The sequence below is a fragment of the Apteryx rowi genome, unplaced genomic scaffold (assembly GCF_003343035.1).
Source record: "Apteryx rowi isolate R43461 unplaced genomic scaffold, aptRow1 scaffold_434, whole genome shotgun sequence".
Taxonomy (NCBI): Eukaryota; Metazoa; Chordata; class Aves; order Apterygiformes; family Apterygidae; genus Apteryx; species Apteryx rowi.
The window spans coordinates 328,108-347,122 of NW_020450688.1; the positions used below are offsets into that span (position 1 = coordinate 328,108).

The following is a 19,015-nucleotide window of genomic DNA, read 5'->3' on the forward strand; positions in this document are numbered from 1 at the left end:
GAAGCGGCTGGACGGGAGCCCCGCGGTGCCCGCGCCCGCCCGACCCGGAGCCCGGCTGCCCCGGCGGCAAACTGCCGAGATTTGGGGGCTCTCGCCGGAGCCACCTCGCCCCGCGCTGCCGCCACCGGGCGCCGCTGCGAACCGGGGGGGCTCTGCCCCACGTCCTGCCCCGCCAGCACAGCGAGGCACCGGTGTCCCCCGGGACGCGCCGCGGGGAGTCACTGCCGCGCAGGCTGGGCGTGCGGGAACCGGGGATTTACCCGGCCCCGGGGAGAGGCCGGGGCAGCTGGGGGTGTCAAAGCTGCAGAGCGGAAATTCAGCAGGTCCTTTCCTGCGACCGCTTCTCACCGGAAAAAAGATTTTACGGGGGGGGGGGGAATTGAGCTTTCTGCCAAATTACGGCCTGCTGGAATCACAGGGAGGGAGAAACCACTTGGGCACGGGCAGCGCGTGGCAGGGAGAGCTGTGGGGTGTCACGGGGTAAATCAGTGCAAATCCCTGCGGCCGGCACGTCGCTCCTTCGAAACGCGCGGGCCGCCTTTGAGGATGAGGCTCGGTGCCGATGGCATTTTGAACCTCAGCTCGGAAGCTGTTCAGGCAGCGGGAAAATTTCAYGCACCTATTTTTCCCTGGGAATTTGAGGGAAACCTGGAGAAAAAAATAACGGTGCCTGTGAAATTGGAAAGGGCAGAGATCTCAGTGGCCGCTGCAACCCCACAGCAGACACGGGGGGGATTTCCCACCCCACGGCCGCAGGTTCCAGCCCTCCTGCAGCCTGGGGGACACCTCGTCCCCCAAAAGCTGCTGGGGAGGCTGTGCCGGAGCGGGGGCCAGCCCCTGCCTGCCCAGTGCTGCTGGTGCAGAAGTGCTGGGCATGGCGGCACCTGCCTTCTCCCACATTTCCAAAGCGGCTCGGTTCACCCCCGGCACCGCCTTGTCCCCCTGTGCTGATGCGCTCGGCCCCGGGGGACGTCCCCTGTAACTGCGTGGCAGAGCTTGAGTGCGGGTGCAATACCAGGCTTTGGGAATGGCGCTTCGTGCTGCCTGCACAGCCCCCGCCACAGTCGGGTTTCAGAGGGCGGCATTCCAGGCTGCCTGGGTTATCCCAGCTTAGCCAGCACCCACGGCCTCGGCATGGCCAAGGTTGGAGACAGCCCCTGCTGTGGAGCAGGAGGGCAGTCACGAGCGCAGCAGGTCTCAGCTCAACTATTCACAGTCGAGCAGCAGCAGCCCCAGGGGACGTCACTCGCCTGGGGCAGGGCAGCCCAGCCAGTCAGTTGAGAGACAGCGAGGCCGGTGCGGCACGGCAGCTTGCGGTCACTCTGCCTCGGCAGCCCATGAGCAGGAAGGGGCCTGGCTATGCATCACCGCTGGGCTCGGGGACAGTTCATCTGCCCAGGGACTCACAGCGACTTGCTCAACCTGCCTGGTGTCCCTGCAGGGATGCAGGGCTGAGGGCAGCAGAGCCCCATGCAGAAGACCTGGGGGCTCACTGCCTGCCCAGGCAGCGCTGCCGCCGTGCCACGCCAGCCCCAGCTGGTGCTGGGGGGGCCCAGAAAAGGCATGGGAGATGGGGGGACCCAGCACAGGCCCAGGGAGCTGCACATGCTGCACCTTTACACAATCCTGCTTTATTTACCCTTTGTACAAAATGATTTTTACCACTTTATTTTACAAAGTCGCCCCCAGCCCTTGGAGAGAGAGGGGGAGAGAGAGAGAGAGAGAGAGAGAGAGAGAGAGAGAGAGAGAGAGAGAGAGAGAGAGAGTGTGCGTGTGTGTGTGTGAGAGGGGGGGAGCCCCTGCCAGCGCTGCACCCGGGGGCACCCGGCCAAGGAAGGTGGTTATGTGCGCAAGCAAGGGATGGGGCCGCGAGCACCTGACGGGCCACCCTACACCTCCCCTCCGCCGCAGCCTGCAGGGTGGCAGCGCTGCAGCCACCAGCACAGGCAGGGCTGCAGCAGGGGGGCAACGCGAGAGCCCCAGCCCAGGGGCGCTTCCTTCCCGCAGGGAGACGCGGCCGCAAGCAAAGGCCCAGCACCATTAGCGCTCTCCTGCGGGCAAGGCATCGCCGCAGCCCCAGCCTGGTGGCGAGGCCAGCACTGCTCCACGCCACAGGAGCCCAGGGACCCGCAGTCACCGTCTGGCACTCAACTCTGCTGCCTCTCGCAAACCCCATCCGCAGCTCCCAGCCTCAGCCTCTGTCCTGCAAGCGTTGCTGCCACCGAGGAACAATAAATAGGCTCAGTGAATAGGTAAATTCGGTACTACATATTGGGCTACAGCTTAATACATCCTCGCTAGATAAAGAGGAGCAGGGCGGCCAGTCCCCCCAGCTCCTCACGTACCCCCAGTCCTGCTGTATGAGGCACAAGTGCTTGGGAATTGGGTCTGGGGTCTGCCCCAACCAGCATGAGCTTGGCAGGATAAAGCCCAGGGACCAGTGACTGCAGGAGGGACCCTGCGGGACATGGGTTGAGGGGCTGGGGAGGGTGATGGGACAGCTCTAGGATGGGAGAACATCCCGAGGGACAGCCTAGCCCCTGAGCAGCACAGGAGCTCGGGTGGCTCAGCCACCCCATGGCCCTCCACACCTCATGCCAGGGCTCCCACCACTCGCAGTGCCAGCACCCTGCCAGGGTGGGGACAGCACAGCACCCAGGGCAGAGTGTGGCCTGCTGTCAGCACATGCCTGGCTGAGCTCCCACAGATGGCCCTGTGGGACCACAGCTCATCTGCCCTGAGTGGGTGCCCCTGTGGTCCCTGCACCCCCACAGTCCCATAGCAGCCAGCCCAGCCCCGCAGGGCATCAGCCCATCTGCATCCCTCCAGCCCAGAGGCCCCAGGCCATCAGGCCCCACAGGTCCCCACACACAGCCCCCTTCCCCTCCCTCCCTCGACTGTGGAGGGAATAGTGTCCTTCAGCCCAGGCACGTGCACAGCCCAGCTGAGCCCGGCCTGCCCGGGGTGTGCGGGCCCAGCAACGTGCCGGCCCTACAAATACGTGTCCTCACTCTCCCGGGAGCTCAGACTCTCCTTGGACTGGTGGTGGGGGGAGACCTGGGGGTGAAGGAGCTCCCGGGTGGAGACGGGCACCCCGTTGCCCTCAGCTCCGGGGCCAGTGGCGGGACCACCCAGGCTCTTTTCTCGGCTCTTCTCCTTGCTCTTGCGGGCTTTGGGCACGGGGGCTGGCCCGGGGGGAACGATGATGGAGGGCACGGGCTCCAGTGCCTTGCGGGTGGGGGGCTCTGCGTCGCTGATGGCCTTGGCACCGTGGAGGCGCGGGGGGGACTTGCACTGCAGCTCCCCGTGCATCTCCCGCCACTTCTTCAGCTGGATCAGGTGCTCCCGCTCGATCTGCCGCTCCGTCACAGGCAGCTCGATGACCTGGCAGGGACAGAGACTCGTGCCATCAGCATCTCCCCGTGACACAGGCCTCTGAAGGCCACCCCAGCCTGACGGGGACCGAACAGCAACAGTGCCACAGGGGGTTGGCTCTGCAGTGGAGCTGCTCTGGCAGTGTGCGGGATACCACCCCTGGACAGAACCGACTCCTAAGCCAGGCCTTTTGGGGCAGGTGCCCAGGAACCCCTGCCATTGCACTGTGCAAGCTCTGCCCACCAAGGGGCAGTCCAGCCTAGTGGGTGGACTGGGTTCCCCCCCCTCCCCAGCACCTCACCTCCTGAACCAGGAAGGTCTCCTGCATGATCTTGGGGCTGAGGGCTCGCAGTCTCTCCATGGTCTCATACTGGCCCTGGCAGGACTTGAGCTTGTCCGAGGAGCCCAGAGTGTGTTTGAGCAGCACAAGGCCAACCCGGAAGATGATCTTCACCCCTGGAAGGGGGGAGGTGAGGCAGCGAGGCACCAGCAGGGAGGGGGTGACACTGCCACCACATCCTGTCTGAAGCTTCTGTGCAGCCTTCTTTCCCAAGGACCTCCCAACAGGCCCGATGACAACCATGGACCGAGCATGATATGACACAGTCTGCTCAGCCTTGTGGTGTGCTGGGGCGGCTGCTGAGGCAAAGGGACACTCCAGGTGTAGGTCTGCCCTGCTGTCCCAGTCTTATGTGCACCAAGCTCCCCTTAATCCCAGCCAAATGTTGGATGGATCCTGCAGCCCATCTGGGCCCCAGCAGCAGCTGCTCTGCCTGTAACATGGTGCCTGGAGCTGTGCTGATCCCAGGAGCAGCTGCTCTCACTGCGTACCAGGAAGCATCCAAGAGCCGCTCCGAGTTCAGGCTTGCTTGGGGATACTCAGCTGGAGACAACCAGGGAATTGCATGTGCTGGGGCACTTCCCTGTAAGAGCTGCTCCCCAACCCCAGGCTGGGAGGCCAGGGCACCAGCACCGCAGTGACCTGCTGAATGCACTGGGCACAGGACAGACCCTGCACTACACCATCTGCTGCAGAGGAGCAACCCCAGCCTGGGAAGGAGCGGAGCAAGGGAAGGCAAAGCTGAGTGGGGGCTGTCAGTACCCAGGCAGCACTGGGACACAGCACGTGGGGGGATGCAGTCCTCATTCTGCTAACAGTCAGGACAAAAGATGGCATTCGGGGTCCAGAGCAGATTACAGCCTCTGTGTATTAAGACAGACATGAATGTGCCCTCTAGCTCCCCACCAGACCCCACATACACAGCTTGGTCTCTACGCCAGGAGCACAGTTTCCTCAAACCTTCACCTGCTCCCACTTGCCAGACACAAGCAAGCAGCCAGCCACCCGTCGCAGTGCTCTGGCTGCAACCACGAGTGCCCTCCTTGGGCCTGGGGGGCTTGCCGACTGCCCATGGGCACAGGGACACCAAAGGAGGAGGGCATCTCTGCCCCCTGCCACGCTGTAGCTAAAACCCCATCAGGAAGAGGAGCACGGCAAGGAATAGCTCCTACCTTCGCAGAAGAACATGTCCCAGACGCGCAGCACAGAGCTCCAGGGCAGTGTGCGGGAGAAGGCGCACATGAACCACTCTGTCATGTAGAGGATGGGGTCGATCTTCTGCTTGCTCAGGTGTTTGTAGGCCACAGGCGAGACCTTATGCAGCAGGGAGAAGAGGATCTGCCCATCCAGCTGAATGGCCTCCTGCAGGGACAGCATCAGCACTGAGCTCCACAGCGAGCGGGTTAGCCCCAGCTCCCAGCGCACCCCTCGCCCCAGGGGTCAGGTCCCCAGTGCTCAGCTCTCGCCCCAGCACCCCAGACCGAGAGGAAGAGCAGAATAATCTCCAGGTCAGGTTAAGGGACTGGAGCTGTGCCCCATGGATGCCAGCAGCGAAGACACACTGACCCTCCCATCCCTCACTGCTGAGTGCCAATGGGGCCCTGGCACCACATGGAGCCCATGGGAGCGCTCCCCTCTGTGCCCCTTCTTCCACTGGGGTAAGGAACTGGGGGAGCTCGTGGCCTGCAGACAGTTCCAGCCCCTGCCACCCCCAAAGGCGTTGCCAGCCCTTCACTCACCAGCTTCTCACTGTAGTAGCCAGGGAGGTACTTCTCGCAGATCTGCACCAGGCACCAGAACGCTTGCTGCAAGCCGAGACACAGCGGGTGAGCGCCCAGACGCCTCCTGTGCCCCTGGGGGCAACCCTGCAGTCCCCACCTTGCTCCAAGGGACAAGAGAGAGGGAGAAGGAGACTCTGCTCTGGCAGGAGGAGGCAGAGCACACCTGGGCTGAAGGGCACTTCCCTGCACTGGCCGAGCTTTGGGGCAAACTGGTCGCACAAGCCAGGCTGGGCATCACGTCCCAGGCATGCGTGAGGAGGCAGCGTAGGGGTTCACCCACCTCTGTTCTGGTCTCAGCAGGAGAGGATGCTGAAGGAAGGGTGCTCCATAAAGCACCCTATGCTGCAAACGCAGCCTCAGTTACCCTGAGCAGGGAGACACTTGGGCAGCCCCCAGGTCCACAGACACAGGGAGTGGGAGCCTGGAGCTTGGCTCAGGCGGTGCTGTGAGCACCCTGCCCATCAGCAGGTGCCTCTGCTTCCACGGCACCACCCCAAAGCGTCCTGCACCCTCCCACCAGTCCCAGGTCTCTAGCTGCCGTGTCTCCCCAGGGCTGCCTATCCTCCTGACCGTGTGCTCATACCTCAGCTGGCATGTGCATGAGCAGCACAGCAGCGATAGGGGCCTGGGCCTGGCAGTAGCCCTCCTCCGGGCGGTACAGCGTGTAGGCCTTCAGCACCCGAAACAGGTCCTGCTGCCTGCAAAGACACCGGAGCAAGGGAGAAGTGGAGAGGTAGCATGGACAGAGCCCAACAGCCTCCCCCCACAGAGCCTAGGGACAGGCAGCCCTTGGTGGGTCTCCGGGAAGAGTCCAAAGATGGAGCCTGACCGAAAGCCTTGCTTTGCTCCCAGCCAAACTAGCAGCTCCCACAGGCTGCAGAAATGCCCTGGCAGAGTCCCAACATATGGGGCAGGGAGCCAATCCGTCTCTCAGTGCTGCTGCTCCCGCTAGGGATGCTGGCTCAGGGTGGGGGAAAGGATCTCTCAGGCAGCCACGGCCAGGCAGAGAGCTGGCTGCAAGCACAGGGGTGCAGACATGCAGGGACCTGCCACGCTCTGCTTTTCTCAGGTGACGCAGAAACCATGATCGGTCATCTCCATCCTACACCATCTGCCTTCCTGCTGCAGCAATGCCCACCCTGCTGGAGTTTCAGAGCTGGTGCTGATGGCAGTGACCCAGGAACCAAGCGCCTGGAAAGTTGACCTGTTCTCAGCCCACACCTGGAGTCCCTGAGGATGCCCTGCGAGTTGGGGGTGCGAGATAGGGTGACACTGCACAAGGAATCGAGCGTGGCTCTGCAAGCTGGGACAGACACCATGTGCCACAAGGTGCCGGTCCATCGGCTGCTGAGGACTGGACGTGAGGCAGCTCCACTTACCCATGGCCTCCGCGTGAGACAAACATCTCATGAAAAGGGAACTGCCGATGGAGATCCCGCTCGATCACGTCCAACCACTTGGGGTCTCCCGTGAGGAGATCCAGCTCCTGGGGAAGAGAGGGCTCAGATGAACCTTGGTGCTGCCAGGCCTGCTGCACCACCATGCCAGCATGCAGGGTCTACGGTAAGGAGAAGGCAGCTAGCAGAGCGGCCATGAGGCCAGGCCTGGCCCTGCCCTGCACACAAGCCCTGGCAGGTCACAGCCCGGCCCAGCAAGCCCTGCCAAAGGCTGGGCACCACGGGCCTCCCCAGCCCCACACGCCTGCTCCACCTCTGCCGCTCAGCCGCCACACTGGCCTGGGGCTGCTGGCAGGACGCATGTGCCCCTGCCCCAAGCCAGCTCTCCCAGGGGCTATTTCTCCTGCAGGCCAAAGACCCCTCGTGTGCTGGCACAGCCCAGCACACCCAGTCCCAAGGCAAGGGCTGCCAAAACGTGCGGGCCGAGATTGGGGACCCAGTCCCTGCTGCAGGGCAGGGTGAGCAGTGCCGTACAGGGTGGTATGTTCTGCTCCATCTCACCCAGAGCAGTGTGGCCCCATTCCCTTGCCGATCGCCTTCCCCAGAGCCCCTGGCTGCAGGCTGAAAATGAGAAGGGGTGTTGTGAGGCCTAGAGAGGCAAGGGGGAACCCCAAAGCCAGGGAGAGGAGGGGGCCATGCAGCAGCACAGACGTGGACGTGTCATTCCCACCTGGTTGGCCTCAAGATGCATTTGCGGGTCCCACTGGGGCAAGCAGGACCCCTTGCCCCCAGGCAGCATTCAGGACCCCAGCAGACACCTCAACCCTGGAGAGAGCAGGAGCCAAGCATTCCAGCGCACCCCCAGTCCCACCAGCATCCCCTCCAAGGAGGTTCAGGTGTGGGAAGGACCGTGGCCGGGCTTACATCGAATTTGCCGACATTCTGCTCCAGTTTGACTTTGCTCCCGGAGAGGTACTGCCAGGCACGGCCCCTCAGCGAGGGTGGGATCCCCTTCTGGCACCGCAGCCGGATCTGCGGGGGAGAGCAACGCGCAGCCATCAAGAGGGGAGCAACGCAGGGCAAAGAGGTCCCTGGAGCAAGACGGCAGCCAGACCCAGCCAGCCGGGGATCGCACCGCAGCGGCAGGCTGGCCAGCTGCTGCCTCCCCGTGTCCGACAAGGGGACATGTCCTCACATCCCAGCAGAAAGGATGCCCAGCCACGGGTACCACAAAGGTGGCTGGTGCTGCACAGACCAACAGGGATGGCACGTGGCCCTGTATTTAGAGCCCCTAGGGATCTCAGGGCAAACGTGTGGCCAGGCAGCCTGGGGTCTGCTCACACTCTTCTCCCCAGCACAGCAGCCTGGATGCCAGCCAGAGCAGCAAGAGGGAGCTGGAGATGCGTGCTAGGAGCTGAGCCAAGGGCTTGCACCTTGCAAACAGCTCCAAAAAAGCCCAGCTCTGCCTGAAAGCACGATGCCACTTAAGGCTGGAAAAGCAAATCCAGAGCCAAGGTGGGGAGAGTGTGGTTTCCTCCCCATCTAGACACGGCCCATGGGAAGCACCAGGGATGCAGGGGAGCAGCGCAAGTGAGCTCTCTGCTGCCCTGCTCCTGGGGCAGGGCAATGCAGGGGCAGCTGACAGAGGAGAGAGCTCCTCGGCCCCCCAGCATCGCCCATCAGGCCCAAACGTCAGGGTGGCTGTGCAGATCGGGGAGACGCGCCCTGCTGAGCGCCTCAGCCTTTCCACCCATGCACCCTGGACAAAAGAGCAGGCCTAACCCCAGGGGCCCCAGCTCCAAGCAGGGCTGGCCTGTGAGGCCCCTCGGGCCAGCTCCATGCCTACAATCAGCTCCAGGTTTCCTTGGCACAGGGCACAGGCCAGGACCAAAGTCCAGGCAGGGCAGCGCACATGCCAACCCTGCAGCAGGGAGCGTAGCTCACTTAACCCTGCCACCGCCAGTGCCCCAGCAGGTCAGAGCCAGGCCATGTCCTTCCCCAGAGCCACAGTGTGGGGCAGGAACGTGGCCAGCAGGCCGCTGCCACAGCCCACGACAGGCTCTCCAGAGAGGACTGTGGGGTGCTGTGAAGGTCTCAAAGAAACCAAGTGGATCAGTGGAACATTGACCCCGAAAGCATTGCCAGGCTGCCAGCTGGGATGTACCTGCAAGCTGCCTCGGCCCCATGCCCTGGCAGGCTGCTGCCAGTTGAGCATAGCCCCAGAGCGCTGGCAGCACAGGCACGGAACCCAGAGGCCCCAGGATGTCCTCTTCCAACCCCGCTGCTCCTGGGGAAGCAGCAGTGCCAGCTCCAAGTCCTCAGCCAGGGCTCGCAGCAAAGTAGGGACCAACGAGACCTGTGCTTCAGCACAGCTGCTCAGCATAAAGCTCTGCAAAAACCCAGCACGTGCCACAGCCTCTGTGCCTCGTGTCCCCACCTGCGGGCAATGTGCCAAGTACCCAAGATGTGCCAGGGCTCTGTGAGCCACAGCTGATGGCTCCCAAGGCCTCCCTGCTCCGCCGTCCTGCAGGGCAGACCAGGAGCCAGGTTCGCTCCCGGACATGGCCACCTTCCCAAAGAGCAGCGGGAAGCCCCAGACAGCCTTGATGACAGGTTGGCAGGGAGCCAGAGCACCAGCCAACCCACTCCAGCCCCAGCTCTCTGCTCAGCACTAGCGGTCGTGGGCCTCTCCTGACTGGCCAGAGCTCATTTTCCGCTTTTGCCAGTGTAACCTGGTAGTGGGTATTTGTGTTTCCAAGCAGCCTGATGCATGGTGGCCATAATGCCATGTACCAGCCCCACACACGCATTCCTGGAATGGCCTGTGCTCTCTCCCTGCAGCACCGCTGTTTACCAGGGCAGGCCCCAGTCCCCGCAAGGCCTTTGTGCTAACAGGAAACGCAGCGGGCAATGCCCAGGGCGGCTGCAGGCAGCTCCTCCACCGCTGACAGCTCCTTTTCAAGCCGGCTCCCCTTCTTGCTGGCCAAGTGGGCAGGAAGGAAACCCCGTTGCTGGGAGCAAGAGTGGCTTTGGTTTGGCAGCCTCTCCAGCTGGCTGGGCTCAGCATGGCCAGGGCCAAGTGGGAGGACGAGCCAGGCCGCAGCAGGCAGCACTTGGGGACCAGCCAAGTCCTCGGCACAGGACATTGCTCCCCTGCACAGGTGAGGCCCTTGGCTAAGCCAACTCAGCCACACTGACTTTGCACGGGGTCCTGCCATTGCCCCCGCACTGGGGATACAGAGTACCTGGTCCCCAGGATCCCACCGTGCCCTTCTGGGGAACTGTGGACAAACCTGGCCTGAAGGATGCCAAAAGCAAAGAGCACCTGGAACAGTGCCAGCCCCTGGAGAGCAGTGGGAGAGGCAGGACCCACTTGCTCATATCTGCCCTTCTCCAGCCTGGCTGGAAAGGACCATCACATGGTGTTGGCAGCTGTCAACTACATGAGGAACATGGGGTCATGGCTCTGGTGGGATCCTGACCAGGGATGGAGAGTTTCAGGATCCTGGGGCTATGCAGGGGCGAGCTAGTGCATGCCCAGGCCTGAAAGGAGCTGGCCCAAAGCTCAGCCCCAACCTGCCCAAGAGATCCCTGGGCCATTAGCCAACCCCAAGCAACAGGAGATGGAAAAGCAATGGGGGTGGGGGGTTCTGGGGCATGGGGAGCTCCTCTGGAGCAGCAGCGCCAGGAGCTGAACTGCATGGCTTAGTATGAAAGCAGCCAGGCTCATTTTAGCTTGGTGAAGGGACTGTCAAGAGCAGCCTAAGGTCAGGCCCAGCACCCTCCCTAACGGCCCTGCACAGGCAGGCCAGTCATGGCACCCCAGGCAAGGAGCAGCTCTCTGGAGGCAGACCTCAGGGGCTCCAGCTCAGTCGCCCAGGAGTCCAGGCACCGATTTTGCTGCAAGACAGACCACACATCACAGCAGCACCACAGGACCTCAGCACAAACACAGGGGAGCTCCCCTGCCAGAGATAGGGCGTCTGGAATAATTCATCCCAGTCTGGAGACCACACTGCCTTGCAGAAGACCACACGGAGAGCGGTGGAAGCTGTCTGCAGAACAAACTGCCCATCTGCCATATCCTGAAAAGCTCTCAGAAATCCAGTGCAAGCAGCCAAGAAATGGAGGGATTCTCAGTTGTTCACCACGCACTGAGCAGGGACAGTGCTCCAGGAGTGACACAGGCATGGCAGGCTGCTCTGGCGGGGAGCACGGTGTGCAGAGCAGTGCCAAGAGGCACTGCCAGCAGGAAGAGGGGAGAAGGAGGCCCTCCAGCCACTCTGACATGGCTGGCCCACCAGCCAGCAGCCTCGTTGCTTCCAACAGACACACTGCAGCAACCCAAGCACTGTTGCATCTCATCTCTGCCCATTTCCTGTGCTCAGGAGGTCAGGGAGCACCCAACACACCAGCACAGTCCTGTGTGGACTGAGCCAGCGCTACCCAAGAGATGGGGACAACCCATCTGGTTGATGATCTGTCTCCTGTGGGGCCTGCCTTGTAGACCAGCAGCACACACACCAGGCTCAAACATTTCCTACCCTGAGCTTTTTTTGGTCTACAAGATGCTCAGATCAGAAGTTTCCATGACCTAATAATTCCCATGGCTGCCTGCAAGCCAGAGCAGCAGCCAGATGAGCCCTAGGAAGTCTCCAGCCCAGCAGGGAGCAGATGCTGGCCATGGGATGATTCCTTTGAACAGACGTGGGCAGGAGCAGCCTGGCTTGTGGACATGCAAACTTCAGTCTCAGTTCCAACCTCTAACTTGCCTCCCAGTGAGGCTCCTTATGGTGGGAGGACTGGCCTGTTTGAGCCAACATCATCATCTGAAGGTAATGTTTGCCTCTGGGGACTTGGTGACACGCAGACTGGCCAAGGTAACTGCCCCAAAGCCTCAAGGGAACATTGCTGTACCCAGAAATCCCTCCCTGCCCCCTCCTGCTCAGCCACACCGGTGACCCTGGGAGACAGCCCTAGCCATGCCCCAGAGGACAGCGTGGTTACAGGCACCTACCTTCTTGTGCTTTTTGGCCATCCATTTGTCCCAGTTGTTGAGCATATCCAGCCACTTGGACTCACGCTGCCTCAGCACCTCCAGGGGCACCTCCTCCAGCCTGCAGGGTGAAAGGAAGAGATGTCCATCAGCAAAGGAGCAAACACTGCCTTTGGCCCTCTCTACACCCCAGGAGCACCCCTGTCCCCAGCAGCACCCCAGCGTGCTCCCCGCAGCACACTCGGACCCAACCTGCCCCTGGATCTACAGTACCAGCCCCACAACACCAAGGAGATCAGCGGGTGCTGATGCACCTCGCCACGGCACAGCTTGCACGCAGCTCTTCTCCACGAACCACAGCAGGATCCGAACAGCGAGGAGCCGTCAGTCACAGCTCTGAGGGATGGAGCCAGAACTGGCAAACCTGCCGGTCAGAGCCAGGGAAATCTGCCCATCGTGGCCTGGGCTCTATCCCCACAGCCGCAGCATCCCTTGGGCACAGTGCCCAGGGGCAGGAGGTCGGATGGGACTGCCTGGGAGTGCTGTGCAGGGACAGGACGTGCTCAAGAGCGCTGACACTTTGGCAGCTACTTGACTCTCTCTGCCAGAAGTGCTCATCACCTGCGAGATCGCTGCACAAGCCACAGCCCGCAGAAGCGGGTCCCACTAGTCTCAGTTTGGCAGCAGCAGAGAAGCACTCATCCTGACATAGTCCCCCCCCAGTTTCTCAAGTCTGGAGAGCAGCCTGCACTGCACCCACCACGGTATTAAATGGGACGGCAGTGCGGCAAGGCAGAGAGACAGAGCAACCCTGGGGACCCAGGTCCAGCAAGAAGGGCTTGCTGGGAAGCCAAGGAACCAGGGGAGCATGTTAAGAGCCATTAGCTAAGCTGAGCAAGTTCAGATGCCCATGCGAGGAGACTCACTGCACATGGAGAAAGCTGCAGCCGTAGGGCAGCCCCCTCCCACGGGGGGAGCATTGCTGTAAATGGGCTTTTCCGAGAAGTGCCCCGCTGTTGAGCTCCCGGCACTCCAGCCTTTGTTATCTGCTCAGTTCTGGTTATACTCGCACCCGAAAAGCCTGGCACTATTTCAAGCCTGGCTCTGAGCCCAGCCGAGGGTCCCCCAGGAGGGAGGGAAGTGTTTTCCAGCAACAGCTTAGCCTAGATCGGGAATAAAATTTAACCCTGCCGAGCCAGACAGGATGCTGCTGTCAAAGCCAAAGCCTGCATGGAGATGGCAAGAAATAAAAACCAGCTCAGCTCCGAGAGCTGCAGCCCAGCTCTCACTTCTGCTCAAGTGAGAGCCACCACGTCAGCTCGGCAGGGCCTCACCCAGCGCAGCGCTTCCTGGCCTCTCCAGCGCCAGGCTGCTCTCGTTCCCCCGCCTCCGCTTCCCGCGAGCGGGCACACGCAGGCCCACGCAGCCTGCAGAGTCCACAAAACCACACGCTTATGCCACACCAGGCATCCTCTCCCTTTTATCAGCTGCAGGAGAGGGCCAGGGTGACGCAGCCCCCGTGGAGGCCTTTCAGCCTCGGAGCTGAGAACAGAGGTGACAGCTCATAGCGCTGCTTGAGCCAGCCATGCGTGGCACATAGCTTGGTGCAGCGCCCATGCTATGACAGGGCAGCTCTAGGATGGCCAGGCTGCAGCAGATCACACGTCCCAGCCCCAGCTGGCTGCCCCAGGCCCCCAACACCACGTGGGCCCGAGCATCAGCTTGCTCCAGCAAGAGTCCCTTGATGCCAGAAGCCCTGGGGCCTGCAAGCAGCAGGGACAGCTCAGCCAGGCCCTTGGCGTCCTTATCCTAGGGAGATCAGAAGTTTCTTCAAGACGTCAGCAGAGATGGGCCACTTTAATGAAGTTGAAGCTCTTCCACAGTGCACAGAGGCAGGAGGTGATCGATTCCCCACAAGGACTTCTGATGCCATTCAAGCCACTGCCAAAAAGGTGGTGGCCCAAGGTGGCACCTTGTCCCTTCATGCAGCCCCAGTGGGGAAAGAGGAGTGGATCTGGCCTGGCTGGGGTGATACATGCTGCCTGGGCTCAGCTGCACCAATCCTAGGAGCAGGCAGAGCCTTTCCAACCTGAGCACAGCAGCACAAGCATCCACCTGGGAGAGACCCCCACACCCAGATCGGGAAGAGCAAAGCCAGCACCTTGGGCTCCTGCTGCCACGGGCAATGCCCTGAACAGTGCCCAGCCCCACTGCAGCTCGGGTGCCTGCTGTGGGGCAGTGCAATCGCTGGAGGACCTACAAGCCAGTGAACTTTGCCTCCACCCAGACCACACTGTCTTAAGAGCTGTTACAGCCAAAAAGCAGCATGGAGAGCCCTCGAGCTCTCCAGGGAAGGGTGCAGCTGGCCCAGTTCCCTGGGGCTGAATGGGACACATCCAGCTGGCAGTGCTGCCCCACTCCCAGCCCAAGCCCTTCCCCTGCAAGGTCCCACCCACAGCAGCAAGGTCAGATCAGGCCAAGCACAATGGTTTTTAAGTGCGGTTCAAGCAGCAAACCTGCTCTGAAGGGATCTGCTTGCTCAGCGCAGCCACCCCACTTTCCCCAGTGCCGGCAGGGCACAGCATGGCCAGCTCCCCGGCTGCCCGCCAAGGCAGCTCTCCTGCGAGCGCAGCCCAGTGCACAGCGCTACGGCAGAGCGCAGGGACTGGAGCAAGCGCTGGCTCCATGCCGGAGGAGCCTGGGCTGCTGGAAGAGCTGGGGCTCTCAGAGGCGTGGGAAGCTTAAGAGCTCTGGACACTGGATACAGGATCTGGATGCTGTCCCGCTGGAGCTGGGCCAGCCCAGACTGGAAGCTGTTACCAGCTGATGCCTGCTTGGCAGCAGGCACAGAGCAAGGACCAAAGGCATTTCAGATGGCTGAGGCTGAGAGGACGGAGTGGGTGCACTCTGCTCCAGGCCAAGCCGGGGAACTGCAGCCAGCCGTCACAGCCCACGGCTGAGTCGTGCAAGATGGGCTGGAGGGATCCCCCTCTCCCACCCTGCCTCCTGTGTTAGGGGCTGTACGCAGAGAGCCAGGGCGTCACCCCCAGCCAGCAGGGTGGCCAGGCCCTGTTCCTCTGCATCATGCCACCCTGCGGGCAACAGCCCCCCCACCTCAGCCCTTCTCAGTGCCACCAGGCCCAACACAGCAGCAGAGGCAAGAACCGCAAACCAGAATCGGGTACTGCCACCGGCTGCTATTGCCCACATCCCTGGGAGCCCAGTGCCTGGTGCAGAGGGGCCCCCAATCCAGCCTGGCTCCACTAGCCGTGGACTGGAGCTGGCAGAAGCTCCCCTGCACGGAAGCAGCTGGAGCTTGCAGCAAAGGACTCCTTGGCAAGAAGGTAGGAGCCTGCGCCCCGGCTGGCCGGAGAACGGGTGCACTGGGGCCTGCCTGCGCCCCAGAGCCCAGCATTCCCCACTTCCAGGGCACGGGCAAGCCTGCTGCGTGGAGGTATGAGAGGGCCTGTTCAGGGTGCTGGGACGTCCTGCTTACCCTGCCGGTTCTTCCCCAAAGCCTTTCTGACTAGAGGAACCTTGATTTTGCTGGCCACGGAGGGAGGCTGTGTGCTCCTGTTTATGCACTCCCTGCCAGCTGGGGAGCAGGTAAGAGCGCTGAGGGATGGCAGGATGGGGCTGCGTGCCCAGCGCATCTGCGGGAGCCAGCAGGAAGGCTCGGTTCCCAGGATGATAGCTCAGGCCCCTGGATGACTGTGCCCTGTGTCTGCAGCCACCATACCGAAAGCAACTCTGCAAGCAGCCATTCGCCGCCAGGGCCAGGAGCTCTGATGTGGGGGAGCTGCTGCCTGCTGAGCCCCCAAAGGGACAGTGATGCTGTGGGTCCCCCTCCAATCCAGTGGGGGTGACAAGGCAGGGAAGGGAGCCAGCCCCTTCTGCTGGTATCGCCGCACACGTGGCACCGGACCAGAAGCGTGCGGAGAAGGGCCGGGGGCAGGAAGCAGCATTGAAGCCGATCGGCTGCAACTGTTCCTGGAAGCTGTTCTTGCCTCAAAGGAGAAAGGGCTGTAAAGCAACTGCAGAAGAAAGCCATCGGGAGGAACCACGTCCCAGCCAGAGCAGCCCGAACACAAGTGACAGCCCACACCTGCTGGATGACAGCAGCGACATCCTCCTGCGCTCATGTCTGCACAGAGGCCACCTGAGTAATGGGGCTGCCACCCTGGCGCCTTCAGAAACACCCCGAGAGGCGACAGTTCGTTCAGAGGGGCACGTGCAAGCCAGCCACTTCCAGCTACAGGCGCCGTGGGCAGGAGAGCTCCTCCGTCCAGGAAAGTGCCTCCCACTTTGTACAGCACCAAGTGCATAAATGAATTAGCTAAGCATGATCCCAGCAGGCAGAGAAGAGGTCTGTCACCGAGACAGCAAAGCACCTTGCCCAGCAGCCAAGCAATCAACCCTTCAGCGGCTTCTCTCCCTAGACACCAGCACTGGGGGAGCAGAACTAGCACCCACAGGCTTCTGGTTTAAAAAGGCTTCCTGCACAGGGGAGGGAGGTGTGCTTTGCTCCTCAGAGATGGGGAAACTGAGGCACGAGGCCCAACTGACACCAGAGCAGGCAGGCAGGCAGGGACGAGTGCTCAGACACGTCAGCATGCAGCCCCGGCATCCCTCTGACCTTCGGGGAACTTCACAAACGAGCTAAGAATACGCGCACCAGGGTGGGGGTAAGCAGCTAGGTTCTGCTGGCCAGGGGCCAGGCTGGATCAGCTGTCACGCCGGCCTCTCATCGGCCGCAAGGGCATCCGGGAGCGTCTTGCAAGGCTGCAAATTGCAGGGGAGCCAGGCCTAGGTAAGGCCACGGATAGAGAGGATCAAGCTGCCACCTTGGCCACCTGCCCAAGCCAGGTCTGATCCCTCGTTTCTCTGGGTGTCGCTGCAAAAACATTGTTGCCAGGAAGAAAAACACGCCGCCAAACCAGCTCCCCAGGACCTGGGGTGGCCGGGGCACATTCCAAGGTGCCTCGCAACTAGCACCGCCCCGCAGTGGAGGCCCAGCGGGGCTGCTAGCCCTCCTGTCTCCCAGCTGGCCGCCCGTAAGCCTGGCGCTGCTCGGAGCTGACTTCAGCAGCCTCGCTTCCTCCTGCCATCAGCTGCGCGGGGCTAGGGGAGGGCGGGAGCCCTTCTGGAGGCTCCTCTGACGGCTTCCTCCGCAAGCAGAGACCAGCCGCCCTCCCCTCCTTGCCGTGGCCCCTCCGGTAACCACTGGCTTTTCCAGCAGCTACAGATGTTCCCGACCGGCCTACGAGTTTCCCTCGCAGGAAGCCAGCACCCGGGAGAGCCAAACAACGCCACAGCCTCCCCTGTTAGTCGATGGCCAAAAATACGCAGGAATCCAGTGCTTGGATGAGAACAGGCCTCAAGGTAACCAGACACTGACATCACTGAGTGGAAGGGGAGCAAGCAGGCCTTGGCGTTACTTACAGCGCTCAGCAATTCCTCCCTCGCGCCTCCCCCTGCCAAAGGCACGCGCTGCCTTTCAGCCTCTCCCTGAGCCTGCTCCAGCCCCTGTGCGTTTCCCCTCTTCTCTCCTCCCTCAGGAGATACAGGAAAAGCCGGAACAGCTTTTGGGGCTCTCCTAACTTTCTCTGCTGCCTTTTTTCCCATTGCGACTCCCACTGCTGCTCCAGGCAGCAGCAGAGCCGTCTGCACAGACCGGGAGCATTGCTCCTCCAGCCTCACGCTCGGCCATGGACACGAGTAACGCTACAGGATGTCCCAACCCCGAGCAGCAGAGAGTCCACAGCTAGTTGCTGGCACCAAGGCATAGGAGGCTGGGGAAAGGCAGGGGATCCTTCCCATCCTGCTCCTGTGACTCCCCCAAGAGAATTTAAACAATTTACAGCACGAGACAGGAACGCTGCCCAGCAAGCTTCAGTCACTCAGAGCAACGTCAGATCAATGTCGGGAGCGGCCTAAACAGAGGCACTGGGAACAAACAACAACTCCACATCACCATACACTGGTGCCTTCCAAGAGTCTCTCTTTGTAGGCTCAACAGAGACCAAAATTCACTTCTCTCCAGCCACAGGGACTAGTTTGTTTTTATTTTGGTGCCACTGAGCCAAAGCTGGCCTTGGAGCACCAGTGTTTTGCAAGCCAGCTTTGAGACAGGCCTGCGTGGGATGTTGGGCTGGCTGACAGCTGAACTCTGGATTCCTCGAGGTGCAGCGCTTCCCCAACACCCCCACACCGCTCGCTGTACGCAGCGGCTTCGGGGAGCCGGCTGCAATGCCGCCAGGCAGGGGCACAGCACAGCGCACCACGGGGGCATCACGCTGGGGTCTCCTCCTGGGTGACACACGGGCACCGCTTGCAAGCCTCACACGCTAATGTGGAAGGCACGAGGAAATGTTTATTGCTTGTCTTCTACTTTGCTCTCCTTTAGGGCAAAATCCTTTCAGCAGAGGCTCTCCCCATCTCTGCACAGCCCCAGTGCGGGGGCCCAAGTGGCCCATCGCCACTGCCGCCGTGCAGAGCCAGAGCATGTGAAACAGGGCCCAGAGGCAAAGGGAGTTGATGGGTGTCAGGAACGCGTCTCCCCTTCAGAAGGGACCCGGCCCCGAGGGGCGGCCGCGGCCCGCAGCGTGGCTCCGAGAGAGGCGGGGAAGGCGCCAGCGCAGGCACCGGGGCCGCCAGTCCCGCAGGAGCTGCCCCCGGGAAAGGAGACCACCGCCGGGCCCGGGCCGGCACAGCGGGGCAGCATCTGCCCCCCACTCCCCGGCAGTCGGGGCCAGGGGGACCCGAGCCAGGCCGTGGGCACCGGGCCGGGCCTTTCCCCCGCTGAGGGGCACCGCCGAGCTCCCGGGCGGCCCCCCAGGCACCGTTCCCCAGGGGCCCGGGGCTCGAGGCCCCCCGCTAGGACCGGTGCGGCCCCCTCCACTCCGCTCCCCGGCCCCGGTACCGCTACCCGCGGCCCCGCAGGCCGCCCAGCGCCCCCGCCCCAGCCCCGGTCGCGGCCCGGCACTCACGGCCCCTCGGTGCTGCGGCTGCCCACGATGAAGCCGAACTTGTCGACGCGCCGCTCCTCAGGGCCGCCACCGTTGACCTCAGAGTCGGAGCCGAGGGAGCTGAGCTCGTCGCCGCCCGGCTCGGCCGCCAGGCTCTC

At 62.5% G+C, this 19,015-nt stretch overlaps 1 protein-coding gene across 1 annotated transcript in view; it reads right to left on the reverse strand.

The window, feature by feature from the left end:
- Positions 1 to 2,247: 2,247 nt before the first annotated feature.
- The window catches only part of TBC1D10A (TBC1 domain family member 10A), a 20,165-nt gene continuing 3,397 nt past the window's right edge, over positions 2,248 to 19,015 (reverse strand). The window contains exons 2-10 of the mRNA XM_026076578.1: positions 18,879 to 19,012; positions 11,911 to 12,010; positions 7,818 to 7,925; positions 6,876 to 6,982; positions 6,080 to 6,194; positions 5,455 to 5,520; positions 4,888 to 5,077; positions 3,677 to 3,831; positions 2,248 to 3,384 (exon numbers count right to left, since the gene is read on the reverse strand). Of these exons, the coding sequence (XP_025932363.1) occupies positions 2,992 to 3,384; positions 3,677 to 3,831; positions 4,888 to 5,077; positions 5,455 to 5,520; positions 6,080 to 6,194; positions 6,876 to 6,982; positions 7,818 to 7,925; positions 11,911 to 12,010; positions 18,879 to 19,012 (1,368 nt within the window). The 3' untranslated portion in view covers positions 2,248 to 2,991. The remainder of the gene's footprint in view (positions 3,385 to 3,676; positions 3,832 to 4,887; positions 5,078 to 5,454; positions 5,521 to 6,079; positions 6,195 to 6,875; positions 6,983 to 7,817; positions 7,926 to 11,910; positions 12,011 to 18,878; positions 19,013 to 19,015) is intronic.